Source organism: Ruditapes philippinarum, unplaced genomic scaffold (genome assembly GCF_026571515.1).
Source record: "Ruditapes philippinarum isolate M1 unplaced genomic scaffold, ASM2657151v2 ctg2229_1_1_1_1, whole genome shotgun sequence".
Lineage (NCBI taxonomy): Eukaryota > Metazoa > Mollusca > Bivalvia > Venerida > Veneridae > Ruditapes > Ruditapes philippinarum.
In genome coordinates, this window is record NW_026852488.1 from 1 (window position 1) to 14,796 (window position 14,796).

The 14,796-nt window shown below is 32.9% G+C and overlaps 1 protein-coding gene and 1 long non-coding RNA gene across 2 annotated transcripts; both read left to right on the forward strand.

The window, feature by feature from the left end:
* Window positions 1-1,037: 1,037 nt before the first annotated feature.
* LOC132714677 (uncharacterized) lies at window positions 1,038-8,931 on the forward strand. Its single transcript, XR_009623593.1, has 3 exons — window positions 1,038-1,168; window positions 6,160-6,256; window positions 8,758-8,931. It is a non-coding gene; the product is annotated as an uncharacterized LOC132714677 (long non-coding RNA).
* Window positions 8,932-12,121: 3,190 nt separating this feature from the next.
* Window positions 12,122-14,444, forward strand: LOC132714722 (uncharacterized). The gene is made up of 3 exons (XM_060697644.1): window positions 12,122-12,286; window positions 13,003-13,028; window positions 14,098-14,444. The coding sequence occupies exons 1-3, from the start codon at window positions 12,237-12,239 to the stop codon at window positions 14,328-14,330; spliced, it is 309 nt and encodes a 102-aa protein (XP_060553627.1). The 5' UTR covers window positions 12,122-12,236; the 3' UTR covers window positions 14,331-14,444.
* The last annotated feature ends 352 nt before the right edge of the window (window positions 14,445-14,796 follow it).

The window sequence follows — 14,796 nt, forward strand, 5'->3', positions numbered from 1 at the left end:
AGGGTTGATCAATATATTCATGGACACTATTATTAACTTCATAATTAATCAAGATATTATAAAGATTTTTTGCTATTTAGGAGAAGAATTTAATACTATTCAAATATATTGTGATTTTTTAAAAACAAAACTCATTTTGTTCATTATATGTATCGCCATAGCAACCCTATACCGTACGAACGCCGCAGCTCAAAAAAAAGTTATATTTACCATTTTGAAATACTTAAAAAGTGTCCTTATTTTGGCGTGCTTCTTTAAAATATGAAAATGACGGCAACGTTCTTTCATATTGTTTATAGAACATTTAAAAAAGCAAGCGTCGCTACTATTTCTTTTGTTTGTTGGAGATGTTAATGGAGACAGGGGTGTGTCACCAGAGAGGAGCACGACATTGTTGGAGCAGAGGGCAGTAATTAAGTCTGTGTAAATCTTGGTATGACGCCACAGCAGACTAAAGAAAACATGGAAATTGTATCTGGAACAAAAAAGTGTCCTATTCGTTAGTTTATAAGTGACACATACACTTCTGTGAGGGTAGAGAAGAACTTCAAGATGAAATGAGATGCGGCAGACCAATTAAAACTTGTTGCGATGCGAACGTTATGCGAGTGAAATTGAAGGCAGAGTTAAAGGGACACAAGTTAACCGGGTTCCATGATTTGCAGTCCATAGCATTGTCTGTGTTGCGTTCATTTGATACTTCATTGTATAAGAACATTTTCAGTCGGTGGGTACACAGACATGAACGATGTGTAGAAGTTGGTGCTGCATTGTTTTTGAGAAGATGTAACCCCGACGTCACGACGTAACGTAAGTTGCAAATGAGCTGCGGCGATCAGCTTTACATGTATTTCTGAAAACTGTCATTTCAGATAAAATATATGGATTATTTATCTGAAACTTACACATCAAATTGATAAATAATTGAATAAATGTCAAATATAATTATATTAACTTTCCTTCCCCAAAAAAACAATTTATGGAGTGTGTCCACGAATTTATTGATCAACCCTCGTAGTACGTGTTTTCTTTCACTTCCAGCATCTGATTGTTTTGACATTCAGAAAATGTTGGTCAAAGAAATGGTATATATGGAATCCGGCTGTGGAAATCTAAAGTCTATAAAGAAATATACTGCGATTTAGATACTGCCGGCGGCGGATGGTCGGTAGGTTTACAAATATGTAGTTATCACATTGCACAGTGAAACAAGATAATTATTTCAAAAAGTGTTGTTTTGTAATTTGGCAATAATAATCAAGCAGTACGGATTCAAAGCATCTGTGCGAGCGCAACAACTTGTGCAAATATAGTCTAAAATTGGCTATTGATCAAAATTGTTGGCATAAGACCTAAGGGCCATTAAATACAAATTGTTGTGCAAATCTGATACCAAAGCAAGTATTAAGTTTCTCCTTTAAATTACAAAAATCCAAAACTTACAAAATGTTCCTTTCACAACGCTTCAGAATCCAATAGGGTCGCCGATTCTATGCAAAACGTGTATATTTCTTATTATGGTAGATTTTTATGGTAGGTTTTACAACACATATTTGTCGTTTTCAATACAAAGGTATACTAACATTGCGGAAATAATCAAATTATAATTGAATAACAATTAAATACATATATTTCAGGTTTTTGTTCAATGTATTAAAATTTTCAAAATATCAAAGAAAAATGCCCTTTCTTGCACATTTAAAAAAAAACGGTTACCTAAAATGTTCCAAGAAACTACTAAAATTCTAATATTGTTTTGTTTTTCATAAATAGTATATGTGCAAGGTGCAATCATTGTAAGAAATCGCATTATTTGTAAATTTTATACTTGGTTAAAGTGAGTGGGGTAATTTCGTCCCAAAATCAGGGAAAAACATACTATTTCCGAAATGTTTGTATACATTTGTATTGAAAACAGGATAATCTGTGCTGTAAAATCTACTATAATAAGATAATTACCCGTTTTTGCAAAGAATCGGCGGACATATTGGACGCCATCTTGGATTCCGAAGCGTTTTGAAAGCAACACTTGGTAAGATTTTGTTTTTGTAAAAGAGAAACTATGTACTTGCTCTGATGTAAGCCTCACATTAAGACAAAAATTTTGATGAAATAACCCTAAGCTCTTAGGCTAGTAGTATTAGCTGTACAAACCTAAGAGTAACTGTAAAATTTTCAAAAGAGTTATGTGTACCCACAAGTTTATGTGACTTAGAACTTTATCGGCGGTTCAAAACCCAGGAGGTCAAGGTCGTTAAACTTGACTTGTCATCACACTAAAAGAGTTCTATATTTGTAAAACGAAGAAGTGTGTAAATATGAAACAATCATCGAGCTAGATATAAATTACCAATATAAATATACATTTGTATTTAGATATATAGATATTTGTCGGCCTATTTTGCCCAGCATCAACACTTGTAGGATTCTAAGATTATACTTGACCATACAATCTGTCAAAATTCTTTGTAACTTTTCACGGACGTTTTACTTGGGTTAGGGCTTTGAGCTTTACGTTTCTGTAAAGGTGACCCTTCAAACTTGTACAAAATCGAATCGGCAACGAAATCGGACGAACGGTGTTGAAGCAGTTGGTCGCACATTGTGTGTTTTACGTACACTATACAGAAAAAAACTCGCCAGTCATGTAACGAATTTACAAAGCTGGAACACTTCTCTATATGATGGCAAATACAATCTATTCAATTATCTATAGCAACCGTAAGGTGGAACGTGCCAATTTGCTAATTCTTGAATAGCGTCTTGAAAATTGGCATGTAAAAAGGTAACCATATTTCAGACTAGATTCCGTTGATTTTATTCCATAGTGGTCAGCTCTTTTTTGTAACACATGGCGTCAACTGAAAGGTTGACGCACCAAAAGCCCGGATTTAAGAAATGTGCCGTAGTTTTGCTAAAATGGCTTGGCACTGTTACGGGGTATCACCAAACGCATCGGCTAACATAATGCTATACATTCTACAAGTATTCGAGGACGGAAATAAGTCATGTATTTTCAATATTAAGCTGTTTTGGCGCACAAAAAATGTTTGAAAAATGGAAAGACAATTGTCAATTTTGTGTACATTTTGACGTTCAGTTTGGCCTCATTTTTCGGCTTTAAAGCGGCTGATAAAACAAATCATGAAATAATTTTTGATCTTTTTCTTTTAACGTCCTGTAAAACGTATACTCAGTCTAAATTGCCAAAATAAACAGGGGGTCACCCACTCAAATATTTTGCAACACGTGATTTTATTTCCCCCACTTCTTTTGATAAATAACGCTATCACAGCGTGTTGCTATCTTGTTTGTCAGTAAAAGATCGCCCTGTGTAAAAATCCTATACAATAAACGGCATCCCACGCCATTAAGACCATAGCAGAAAATATATGGAGACACGTTCAGTTTGGCCTCATTTTTCGGCTTTAATGCGGCTGATAAAACAAATCATGAAATAATTTTTGATATTTTTCTTATAACGGCCTGTAAAACGTATACCCAGTCTAAATTGCCAAAATAAACACGGGGTCACCCACTCAAATATTTTGCAACACGTGATTTTATTTCCCCCACTTCTTTTGATAAATGTAACGCTATCACAGCGTGTTGCTATCTTGTTTGTCAGTAAAAGATCGCCCTGTGTAAAAATCCTATACTATAAACGGCATCCAACGCCATTAAGACCATAGCAGAAAATATATGGAGACACGGATGTGTACGGATTTCCGTAATTATGAATATACGGAGATGTACAGGACCGTTTATCTTGCAATACGTATATGACTTATATACCGTGCACTCGTCATATACGGTGACATTGTTGTACGAAGTCCGTATTATACTAGAATACGGATTTTTATGCCTCAACAATAAAATGGCCGGGGCATGTAGTGTTACCCTGTTCCGTCATTCCGCCCTTTCGTCCTCCCATCCTTCCGCCCTTCTGTCATTCGGTCATCACCAGTTTCTGTTCATTATCTTAGTAACGGTTGCATAAATTCAACTCAAATTAAACATATGGATATATCATAAGAAAATACTGGTAAAATTTGAATTTGGTCATGGTCCGATGATCTTTGACAGAGTTATACCTCTTGATAAACTTTTAAGTTTCCGTTCATTTTCTCCCCAACGGCTTACACATTCAACTCAAATGTGACATGGATACTTCAATGAAATGCGCAGACCAAGTTCGAATTTGGTCATTCTTTAATTAATTTAGGCAGAGTTATGCCTCTTTCACTTTGTAAAAAAAATACAGTTTCAGTTACATTTTCAGTTTCCGTTCATTATCTTCCCAATAGATGTACACATTAAACTCAAATTTGATATATGGATATGTCAAAGGAGTTATGCCCCTTCCACTTTGAAAAAAAATCAGTTTCTTTTCATTATCTACCCAACGGGTGTACATATTCAACTCAAATTTAAGATATGTATATGCCATAGGAATGTGTAGGTCAAAGTCGAATTTTGTCATGGTTCAGTGATTTTAGGCAGAGTTATTCCCCTTAACTTTGAAAAAATAAGAAATGTTCAGTTTCTGTTCATTTTCCACAACAGTTTTACACATTCAACTAAAATTTAATTTATCAATATGTCATAAGAATGTGCAGGTCAAGATCAAATTTGGTCATGGTTTGATGATTTTTGACAGATTCATCCCTCTTGAACTTTGAAAAAAGAAGAAATTTTCAGTTTCCGTTCTTTATCTCCCCACCAGTTGTACATATTCAACTCAAATTTAATATATGGATATGTCATAAGAATACACTGTTCATGTTCGAATTTGGTCATGGTTTGGTGATAGCTGACAGAGTTATGCCACTTGAACTTTGAAAATAAATCAGAAATTTTTAGTCTCCGACAATTACCTCCGCAATGGTTGTACACATTCAACTCAAATTTGACTTATAATTACATCTTAGGAATAAGCAGTTGAAGTTTGAATTTGGTCGTGATTCAATGACTTTGGACAGATTATCTCCCTTGAATGTTGGGAAAAAATCTTTTTCAGTTTCAGCACTCATACTTTTGCGGAAATGTATGTAGTCATTACTTTGACTACAAATATGCAATTTGTAAGTTACAAAAAGTTAACACTGAATAGTTTCAGTGCTTTGAACTTTGTATCAAATGGATTGCGTAAACATTGAACAGTTTTAAGGGTTTTGAACTTAGAATGAAAAAAAAGTTTGTGCAAACGAATTTTGAACTAAATATTATAACATTTGAAATTTTGGCTGCATGCGGAGACAGCCGTGGCATGGTGATACATTTCTAATTAATTACATTCAAGTATATGAAATTTTGTATTCTTGCAAATACGGAGTCTGTATTTAAAAATAGAGAATCAAGATGAACTTTATAACTACCAACTTTCTATAGGAGGAAAGAAATAGTCTGATGTGACATTTATTAGAATAACATAAAATAGTACAGCTATAAGATAATGTAATGTTTCCCGGTTTTATTAGCATATCAATTGCATACTTATTATATTGTCAGGGAACAAAACATAAATAAAACATGACAAATCCTACGTTGCATTTACCCACAAAAAACGGCAATTTATATGGAAATATCTCTTTATTGTATTAAGATTTACAATGCAACAAATATCGTAGCTCAAGACTGCTTCTTTCGATATATACTTTCTGCTAAACATCCGCAGACACGTATTTACACCATTTAAGCATATTTCATGTTTAATGTACTTCTTTTATTTTTCCTGTTAAAATATATTCTACGGACCATACATTTGGCTATAAGTGAAAATTAATAATTGCGATGGCCGTTTTGATAGTAAATTAATGTCTTGTAAACAGCGTTTATTGAGAATCCTGTTAATTCAATTAAACGTTATTTTTATCATTATGATATTCTAAAATGATAAGCAAAGCAAGAGAAAAATATAATAAAATGTATATTTATTTGTGAAATCGGATGTGCTACCACTATTATCCAACGCCCGCTGAGCCGGAGCTAGGGGACGTTAGATATGCTGCCCTTTTATTATCTCTCATGAACAGACTCAATCAAATGATTATTGTATAAGCCGGTGCAATACTATACATAATTCAATATTAATCGCATATTGAGGCTTATAATACCATTGTCAGACTTCGAAAATGATAAGACTGTTTCTGATCACAGGTGTTCCAAAGACGGTTTAATGGTTCAGTGGACTTCTACCGGAATCATGCTAATTACACCGTTGGTTTTGGACATAGTAACGGCGAATTCTGGCTAGGTATGATTTCAGTACGCCTGTGCCTGTTTTACATACAGATTTGACAAAAATTTTATCAGAAATTAATTTTAATGTAAATTTAAAAGGTAAGCTTTTCCACGGGGGTGGATTCCCATACGGATCTCAAAAATGAGCATCGGTAAAAAGTATATGTGAATTTCTGCTGCTCCAAATGTGAAGCATAACACCAGAGAAATTAGGTGAATCGCAAGATAAGTTTTCATTTTTTTTAAAAAGTTATATATAATTCAAACCTTTTAAAAAGAAAATCGAAATGTGATTTACCCTCCTGACTCTCCTCTATATTACAAATTTTTGTATTGGATTTCTATGCAGTCTTCATCGAGATATTCTTTCCGTCGTGGGTGCTGATGTGTCCAAAACATGCAATGCGTATGAAGAAAATGTCACTAAATGGACTCAAAATCCAGAGATATAGAGGATATTTGTTTAGCTCAGTGTAAGATCGGAATATATTTCACCGAGTGAGCACCAAAAGGTATATTTCACGAGTGGCGCAGCCACAAGTGAAATATGAACTTTTGGTGTTCACAAGGTGAAATATATTTCGATCTTACACTAAACTAAACAAATTTTCTTTTTATTATATGCAAATAAACTTTTTAAAAAGACATTAAACCTAATACTGAATGAAAAGCGCGCCAAATAATAATACAACGTGACGTCATTTACGACGTCACGTCATTTAGTTGGTACCCAGTACTGTGCACGCTGGTATTTCACTGAAACAACGTTAGGGGCTTAAATTCAAAACAGTGAAATTATCAAAGTGGTAATTTCATTGTTTCAAACAGTGAAATTACCAGTTTTATATCTCTGATATATTTCTATAAACCACCGAAAAGCATGTAATAAATTTCAAAATCTCAACAACAATCTCAACACAATAAACAACCGATGTTTATAAACTGTTTTCCTAATTGTAATTTGGCGATTGGAAGCACTGCCTCTATAAATCTTTTCATGAGTAGCATTACTTGTAATATTATCCATTTCAAGTCCACGAGAAATGAGAAACAAACAATTATCGTTAATAATTGTTTTTATTGAAAAAGATCCACCTTTTGGCATGTCAACTAAACGGTTGAACAAACGCTGGTTAGCGTTATACTGGCGCGTTTCAATCATTAACAGCAATGTTTTATGCGTTTTATGCGTCATCTAACCAATCAGGAACACTCAACATACTTCTGATTGGCTCATATGGTATAGGGTTTACAATATCGGTCATTGACATGTTACATAACAAGTAATCGAGGTTCCGAGTGGGGAATTTAATTTATGAAGGGAAGCAATGATATTTCCATATAACAGTCTGGTCGCTATAACTATGACTTGTGGAATCTTAAAGTGATAAATATTTTTATGAATATAAACATCTTTTATAGAAACATATTATATGATACGATAGCTGTACAAAGTTTAATACTATCAGTTTGACTTTTCCAAGTTCCATATCCTTTATTAGTGATATTGTACTATCTGCTCCGGGTCAACATTTTCATGTACTCGGGCCTTTTAGTATTTCTAATGCTATTATTAGCTTGTAAGCCCTGTTATTGTGGTGATCAAACACAATAATGTTACTATAAAACTTTCAGCCAAAACTACGAAACCTTCATTGTTCCCTTACATTTGCTATTTAATGTTTATATGGAAGTGCTCTGTAGTTTTGTAGATGGTTTTCTATATCATGTATGTATCTCTTTAGCACATATGGAGCTCAAATGCAATTTTGAGCAGCGATTTTTCGTTTTAGCCAATTTTCCATATTTCAATGTTTAAATCAGGATTTGTCTGAATGTTCTTTGGTGATATTTCTTAAAATTTTTGTATTTTGAGTCCGTTTAGTAACATTTTATTCATACACATTGCACACCCAGAACCCACGACGGAAAAATATCTCGAAGAAGACCGCATAGAAATATAATTCCAAATTGGGTAATATAGAAGAGAGTCAGGAGGGTAGAATCACATTCCGATTTTCTTAAAAAAGGTTTGAATTATATATACCTGTTTAAAAAGTTGAAAACTTACCTTGCGATTGATCTAATTTTACTGTTACATCTGGTGTTATGCTTCACATATGGAGCAGCGGAAATTCACATATTCATTTTACCGATTATCATTTTTGAGATCCATACGAGTTTCCATCCCTGTGTTTTCATCTCAGTTCAGTTGAAACAAAAAAAAGTTTGTTTTGCTAAATATCTTTATAGCTATAAACAATCGTTTTCAAAAATAGTAAAAATCAATTTAAATGGACACAGTGTAAAAACGAAATAAAACACATGTTGCATTGAGCATGATAAATAATGTAAGATTAAAAGATTGTTTAATTTAATCTAAGTTGGTTGAAACAAATATCAAAACTTATTTATAACATGAACATAAAAAAAGTACAAGAAGTATTTTCGACCTTGTTGTTTGGTGCATCCGATATTACTAACATATCGTTCTGTTTTTATTTTATTGTCAAGGGCTTCATTATATATTTGAATTATCGTCGCAAAGCAAGACAGAATAACGAATAGATGTAGAAGCAGCACACGGTTCCAAAGCGTTTGAACTATACACAAACTTTCGTTTAGACGAAGGCGACTATAGGCTATACATCGATCAAGGTTCGGCTCAACAGGTACAATGTTTACAGTTTTTATTTCGTACCGACGTGTGAAATTTTGTATGAGCTATAGATTAATTTCTTAACCCTTTCCCCCATGAGCATATTGTGAAAAATGGCCATTTTCACTGAAAAGCCTCCTCTTACAAGTTCAAACTGCTGTGAAACTATGAAAAATGCTTCAATACTAATCTAACTTGGCACAAATGTTGACTGGACCATTGCCTTTGTAACGACATGCTCAGTCTTAAATTTCCTGTTACCATGGCAACGAGGGGATATCTCAAAATTGCCAAAAATCACTATTTTGCTTCGATTTTTTCCATCAAAATTTATTTCAAAGTGCTGCAACTTCTCAAGGGATTGAGATAGAGTCAAAGGCTTTTCAGCGTTAGTTACACGTTACCTTATGATCGACCTGGGGTCATTTTAAGCCTCTCACAAGTCCACAATTTTCTTGACATCCCCCTTCTGGCAACCCTTTTGGTTGGGGGCCAGCGGCGAAAAAGTGCTCACTTTTTTAGCAACATTTCTCAAACTAAAACATGTGTTTGGGGCCCAAATAGGACATTTTTTCACTATTTCAGGCCTAAAAGGGGGGGGGGGGCGAAAGTGCGTTGTTTCGCGTATATATGAGGTAAAGGGTTAAAGTGACATTATGCTCATATTTTCATAGTCAAGTTGAGCTGAACTGACAATATATTTCAAAAGATTGACTGTTTAAATGGGGATTGGCCAACAGTTCATATTGGAAAATGTTTAGGTAAAAATTTAAATCTGCCGAAAATATAAAAGGACTGCCCCACCCTTAAATGAACTGAACGTTACAGGTTAATTCTAATGGGTATTTATATACATTCCCTCAGTCATCTAAAAATGAAACAATTTCCTGCCTTTATTAAATTCTATAAATTTACCTTATAAGGAGATGCAAATGGTTTGTACTACAGCAATGGCCGGCGTTTCTCGACCTTTGATCACGATGTCGATGATTATGATCCAATCAACAATGCACAACAGTGCCACGGATAATGGTGGTACTGGTATGATCCTTGTACATATGTTAATTTAAACGGCGATTATATTACACCAGGGACAGTCCATTCTACTAGTGGAGGGAGGGCAGGAATGGTATTTAATCCTTTCCAAGGGATGCAGTCACTGAAATCGCCGAGAATGATGATAAGGCGCTCGTAGGCGATGAAATGTTTCATGTTGCATTGTATTAAATAAAGTCTCAATTTAGTTTTCACTTAATTGTCTATCTTATACATGTATATTGTGTATTGTATTTGCTTCAAATACACACCATTCTTATGCAACTGATCCTGAAGCCAACTGTTTTTCTTCAATCGCCACCAAATATAAAGTTTTGGTAATAAGTCTATATAAAATATATATTTGTCTGTTAACAATGCAAAAAATACAATTTTCATAAAATTTGTATTTTGATTTTTCGTATAAGACCTTTTCATCATTATATTAAATGATTTTTTTTGTTCTCCATAACCGAGTGTCAAAATATGACAAATATATAAAAAATATCGCGACACAAAATGTAATTAGAATTATGTTTGCACGAGTACGGTCGCACTTGCAACATTTGACGCGAAATATTTGATTAGCCAATTCGAAACTTTGCTTTTATGAAATAAACATAAATGATTAACGAGTTAAAAAATATAAAAAACTAACAAATATAAAATACAACATAAAATCATCATCATCATCATAATCATCATTATCGTCATTATCATCATCATCATCATCATCATCATCATCATCGTCATCATCATCATCATTGTCATCATTGTCATCATCATTGCCATCATCATTTTAATGTCATCATCATTGTCTTATCATCATAATCATCATCATCATCATTATTGTCATCTTTAACCCATTATCAAATTCATTATCATCATCAGTATTATTGTCATATCATCATTGCGATCAACATATAAACTAACATCTTTATCACCATGATCATCATAATCATCGTCATTTTCATTATCATGGTATCATCATCTTCAAGATAACTAACATCGTCATTATCACCATCATCATCGTAATCATCAATTTATTTAAGTATATTGATGATCATCATCTTCTGTATTAGGATGGTCATCATTATGTTTATCATCATATCGGATATTCACAATTTATTTAATTTGTATCAGAATTACCATTTACTGACACTACGATTTCGCTTTATATTCTTCAACCATTTGAGTTCTTTGCCCCTGACTCACACATGGACATTTCTATATACCTGTAACTTTAGATCAGATATCTGCAATATTTCTGTAGGTCGTTTCTCCTTTTTCAATAGACAGTTCTCCTCTTAAAACCTTAAACTACTGGAACTAAAAGTGATAATCTTTTGCCACTTGTATAGAGCCAGTCAAGGCAGCACAATGGAGGCTCACCTGGCTATATACTGTTTGCTTATCAATGATTAATCTTAATGCAATCAAAATTGACAATGGGTAGTTGCAACATTTGAAAGTGGACAAATATCTGAAAAATGTGATCCCTCGGAAGAATTAAAAGTCTGATAAAATTCAGCTTAGAAAAGGGTTACAGTTATTTCTGTTTACGTGCTGTCAAACATGATTTGATATCACTACAGTACAATTGAGTAAGTATTAATCTTTATGAAAGTTAAGTAAACAAGACAATCATTTGATATCACAGCTGTTGTATAAATCTATACTCCTTAAAATTGTTTACGGATCGCATTCGAATTTAGATTCCCTATAATGTATGCGATAATTTATTTCCTAGCCACTGAGACCCTAAGAATATCTTGTTATACCCTTCGGGAAATTATCAGATATGTTGAATTTATAAAAGAAGAAGGGCAGTCTTTTTTACTTTTTGAGTATGTTTTCATATTCTATCATAAACATTTGTCATTGTCAATCATTGTTAAATCATGTTTTAATACTATACAAAAGAAAGAGAAAGCGATTGCTCATCTATATGTCCGCTAATTAAAATTTGTTGAAGACTGTAACAAAATACCAAACATAAAAGGTTTTTGAGAAATAAAATGATAGCATTTCGGAGGCTTAGTTAGCCATTAAGAAAATCTCAGTATTCTCACTGATAGAACAAAATGATCCCTATATAACGTTCAGAATTGTATCTCTTTGTCATTTAAAGCACTTTTTTCACTGACAATATTTGTTGTTTTGTCAAAGTTAAATACAGTTGTCATCATGAGAAACAGCTGTTTGCATTTCTCCTTTTTAAAGTGCATCTAAAATCCCGGATGAATTTCATTTATTGTGAATATTGCAAGCTACCGTGAATAGTTGGAGTATTTGAAGAATGGCTACTTATACATACATTTACATCTTTACATTTGTCTTTCTATTAAGGTAAGTATTTTTATGTATTCTCAGTTGATATAAGATTAGGCTGATAGAAATAGAGGAAATTTAAGTTTATTTTTAACTATAAATTCATCAACCGGTTGAAAAGTATGATATTTCATTCATGGCGGTATATTGAATTTTCTGTTTATGATAAATTTATCAAGTGGTAGAAAAGTGTATTATTTCACTCGTGGCGATAACTTGAATTTTCTGTTTATTATATACATGTTTCTCTTTTTTTGACATTACAATTTGAAAGACTTCCCCTTAAATTTTGTTAATTGGCTGAATTTAGAAGAAAGTAGCCCGGCAAGACATCAGTGAAAATACGGAAAATATGTTTTAACTCACTCAAAATATTTTTACAGTGAAAATACGAAAATGAAAACACGCATTTTATTTAATCAGTTTTTCTCAATTTTCAATGAATATGTATTTATTGATAGATATATATCATAACATTCTTTATTATATACCTATAAATTTTCTCACTAAAATACACGCAAATATTGAAGCGCAAATACGCTTCAACGGAGAGAAATTTCCGTATTATGTTAGTGACAAATACGGTACCATATATGTAAATGCCGGACTGAATGAAATATATTTAGAACGTTCAATGAAACATTCAAATATCTTTCACGAATTCTGCGGAAAAGCATTACCATCTTATGAAATTTATACATTTTCATAAATAATCTTTATCTGTTATTTTTCAGTATAAAAGGACAAACACGACCCGATGGTATGTGTCAATTTTGTAATTAAAATCCTTTTTCAAGTAAACCAATAGTAATTAAATAAATAAAGAACATTTTATTCTCAGCCGTTCTGTTCCGGTACTAAATGACGAAACTTAAACTCCTTATATATGTAAACAATTATATGAATATTTTTACGTCCCTATGAATTGCCTAATCAAAATAAAATGAGAACTATTTGAATTCAACCACGCTACGTCATCGAAAAGGTGGCTTGGATTTTCAGAAAGAGAACGATATGTCCATTAGAAACATGAAGCATGATAAAGGTCCCGGTCAAAAAGATCGGTTCAGTTTAATAAAAAAGAAAAACTAAAAACACACACAAAGAAGAAGAAGAAGAAACAAAAACATATTGGACGTTTCTTATCAAATTCAACATAGTCTGTTTTGTTATAAAATTATATCATGAATTATTGCCCGTGAAAAGACATTAAATCGTGGTTTTGTGTTGTTTATTGATTGATAAAGAGAAAAACAGATGAAGATTTAAACATGAGATTTTAGCATGAATATTAGTTTTTTTCTAATATTTTAATTTTTGATATATTTTGATATCCTACATTGTCTCATTTCCCATTCTATTTGAAATAAAATCAGCAGCATAAACACGTAAAAGACTTGACAGTTACCAGTCATTTAGGCTTTTTGTTACCCTCACTTATTTAAGTAATATTTAGGGACTTAGAAGAAACCATTAAACAACAAAAACAGCTGAAAGGGAACTGAATCTGTTCTAGACGTTTAATCTTTTCTTCTTAGCGTCTAATAAACTTTTGTCTTCGACCTACTTTCCAAAGGCACGCGTAGTGTTTATCCAGATAGAAGTGAGGTTGAAAGGTTGAAAAGAATAGTTAAATGAATTTAAAAATTATCGGTGACAGTTGACGCAAAATAGTCTCAGACGGTCAGTAGATTTTTAATTAAGGTTTCTCATTGGACGCAAAGATGAACAAAGACAAAGCTGCAAATATTGTCGTTGAAAATAAAATATAACCGAAACATCCCGAAAATAGATATATCTTCACATCCGTTTCTTAAATTTGCTTTCAGATAGTAATTGTGCAAAAATAGTTCAACCATCTGAGGATAGTGTTAGCAGCTATAGTTCGGATGGGTCTAGCTCTAGTAGCTCAAGTTCGAGCGACTTAAGTTCAAGATCAGATTCAGGCCATGAAGATATGTCTACACAGACGGAACACGAAGATAATGAAAGAACAGAAGAAGGCGATAATGAAGGAACAGATGCAAGCAATAATGAAACAAGAACACAATTTTACGGATAGGATAGACCGTGAAGAGAGCCATTTGTATCTAACTTTGTCGAACAAGCTACTTATTTATTAATTAATTAAAAGAATGTTTTGATCATTAAAAACATTAAAATTTGCAAGGTCGAATTTGAGTTTTTATTTTTTCTGTATTGATGTATGATCTAGTCAAAAATCCATTGCTAATATATGATTGAAGAGAAAAACGCTATCATGTTCATTGTTCATGGAATACTTTGAAACTAAGTACATTTATTTCGTTGTTCACACTGCAACTTTATCGTTTCTCGTTATGCACGTGTTACGTGGTACTATGTGACTGTCTACATTTCTCATTGTTCACATGGTACCAGGTACTACTTGACGTTACACATTTATTGTTGTTCACGTGGCACATTACACTATGTGACCAACCACATTCCTCGTTGTACACGTGGAAAGAGGTTCTTTATTGCTACCTAATTTTCTGTCGTTTAATTGC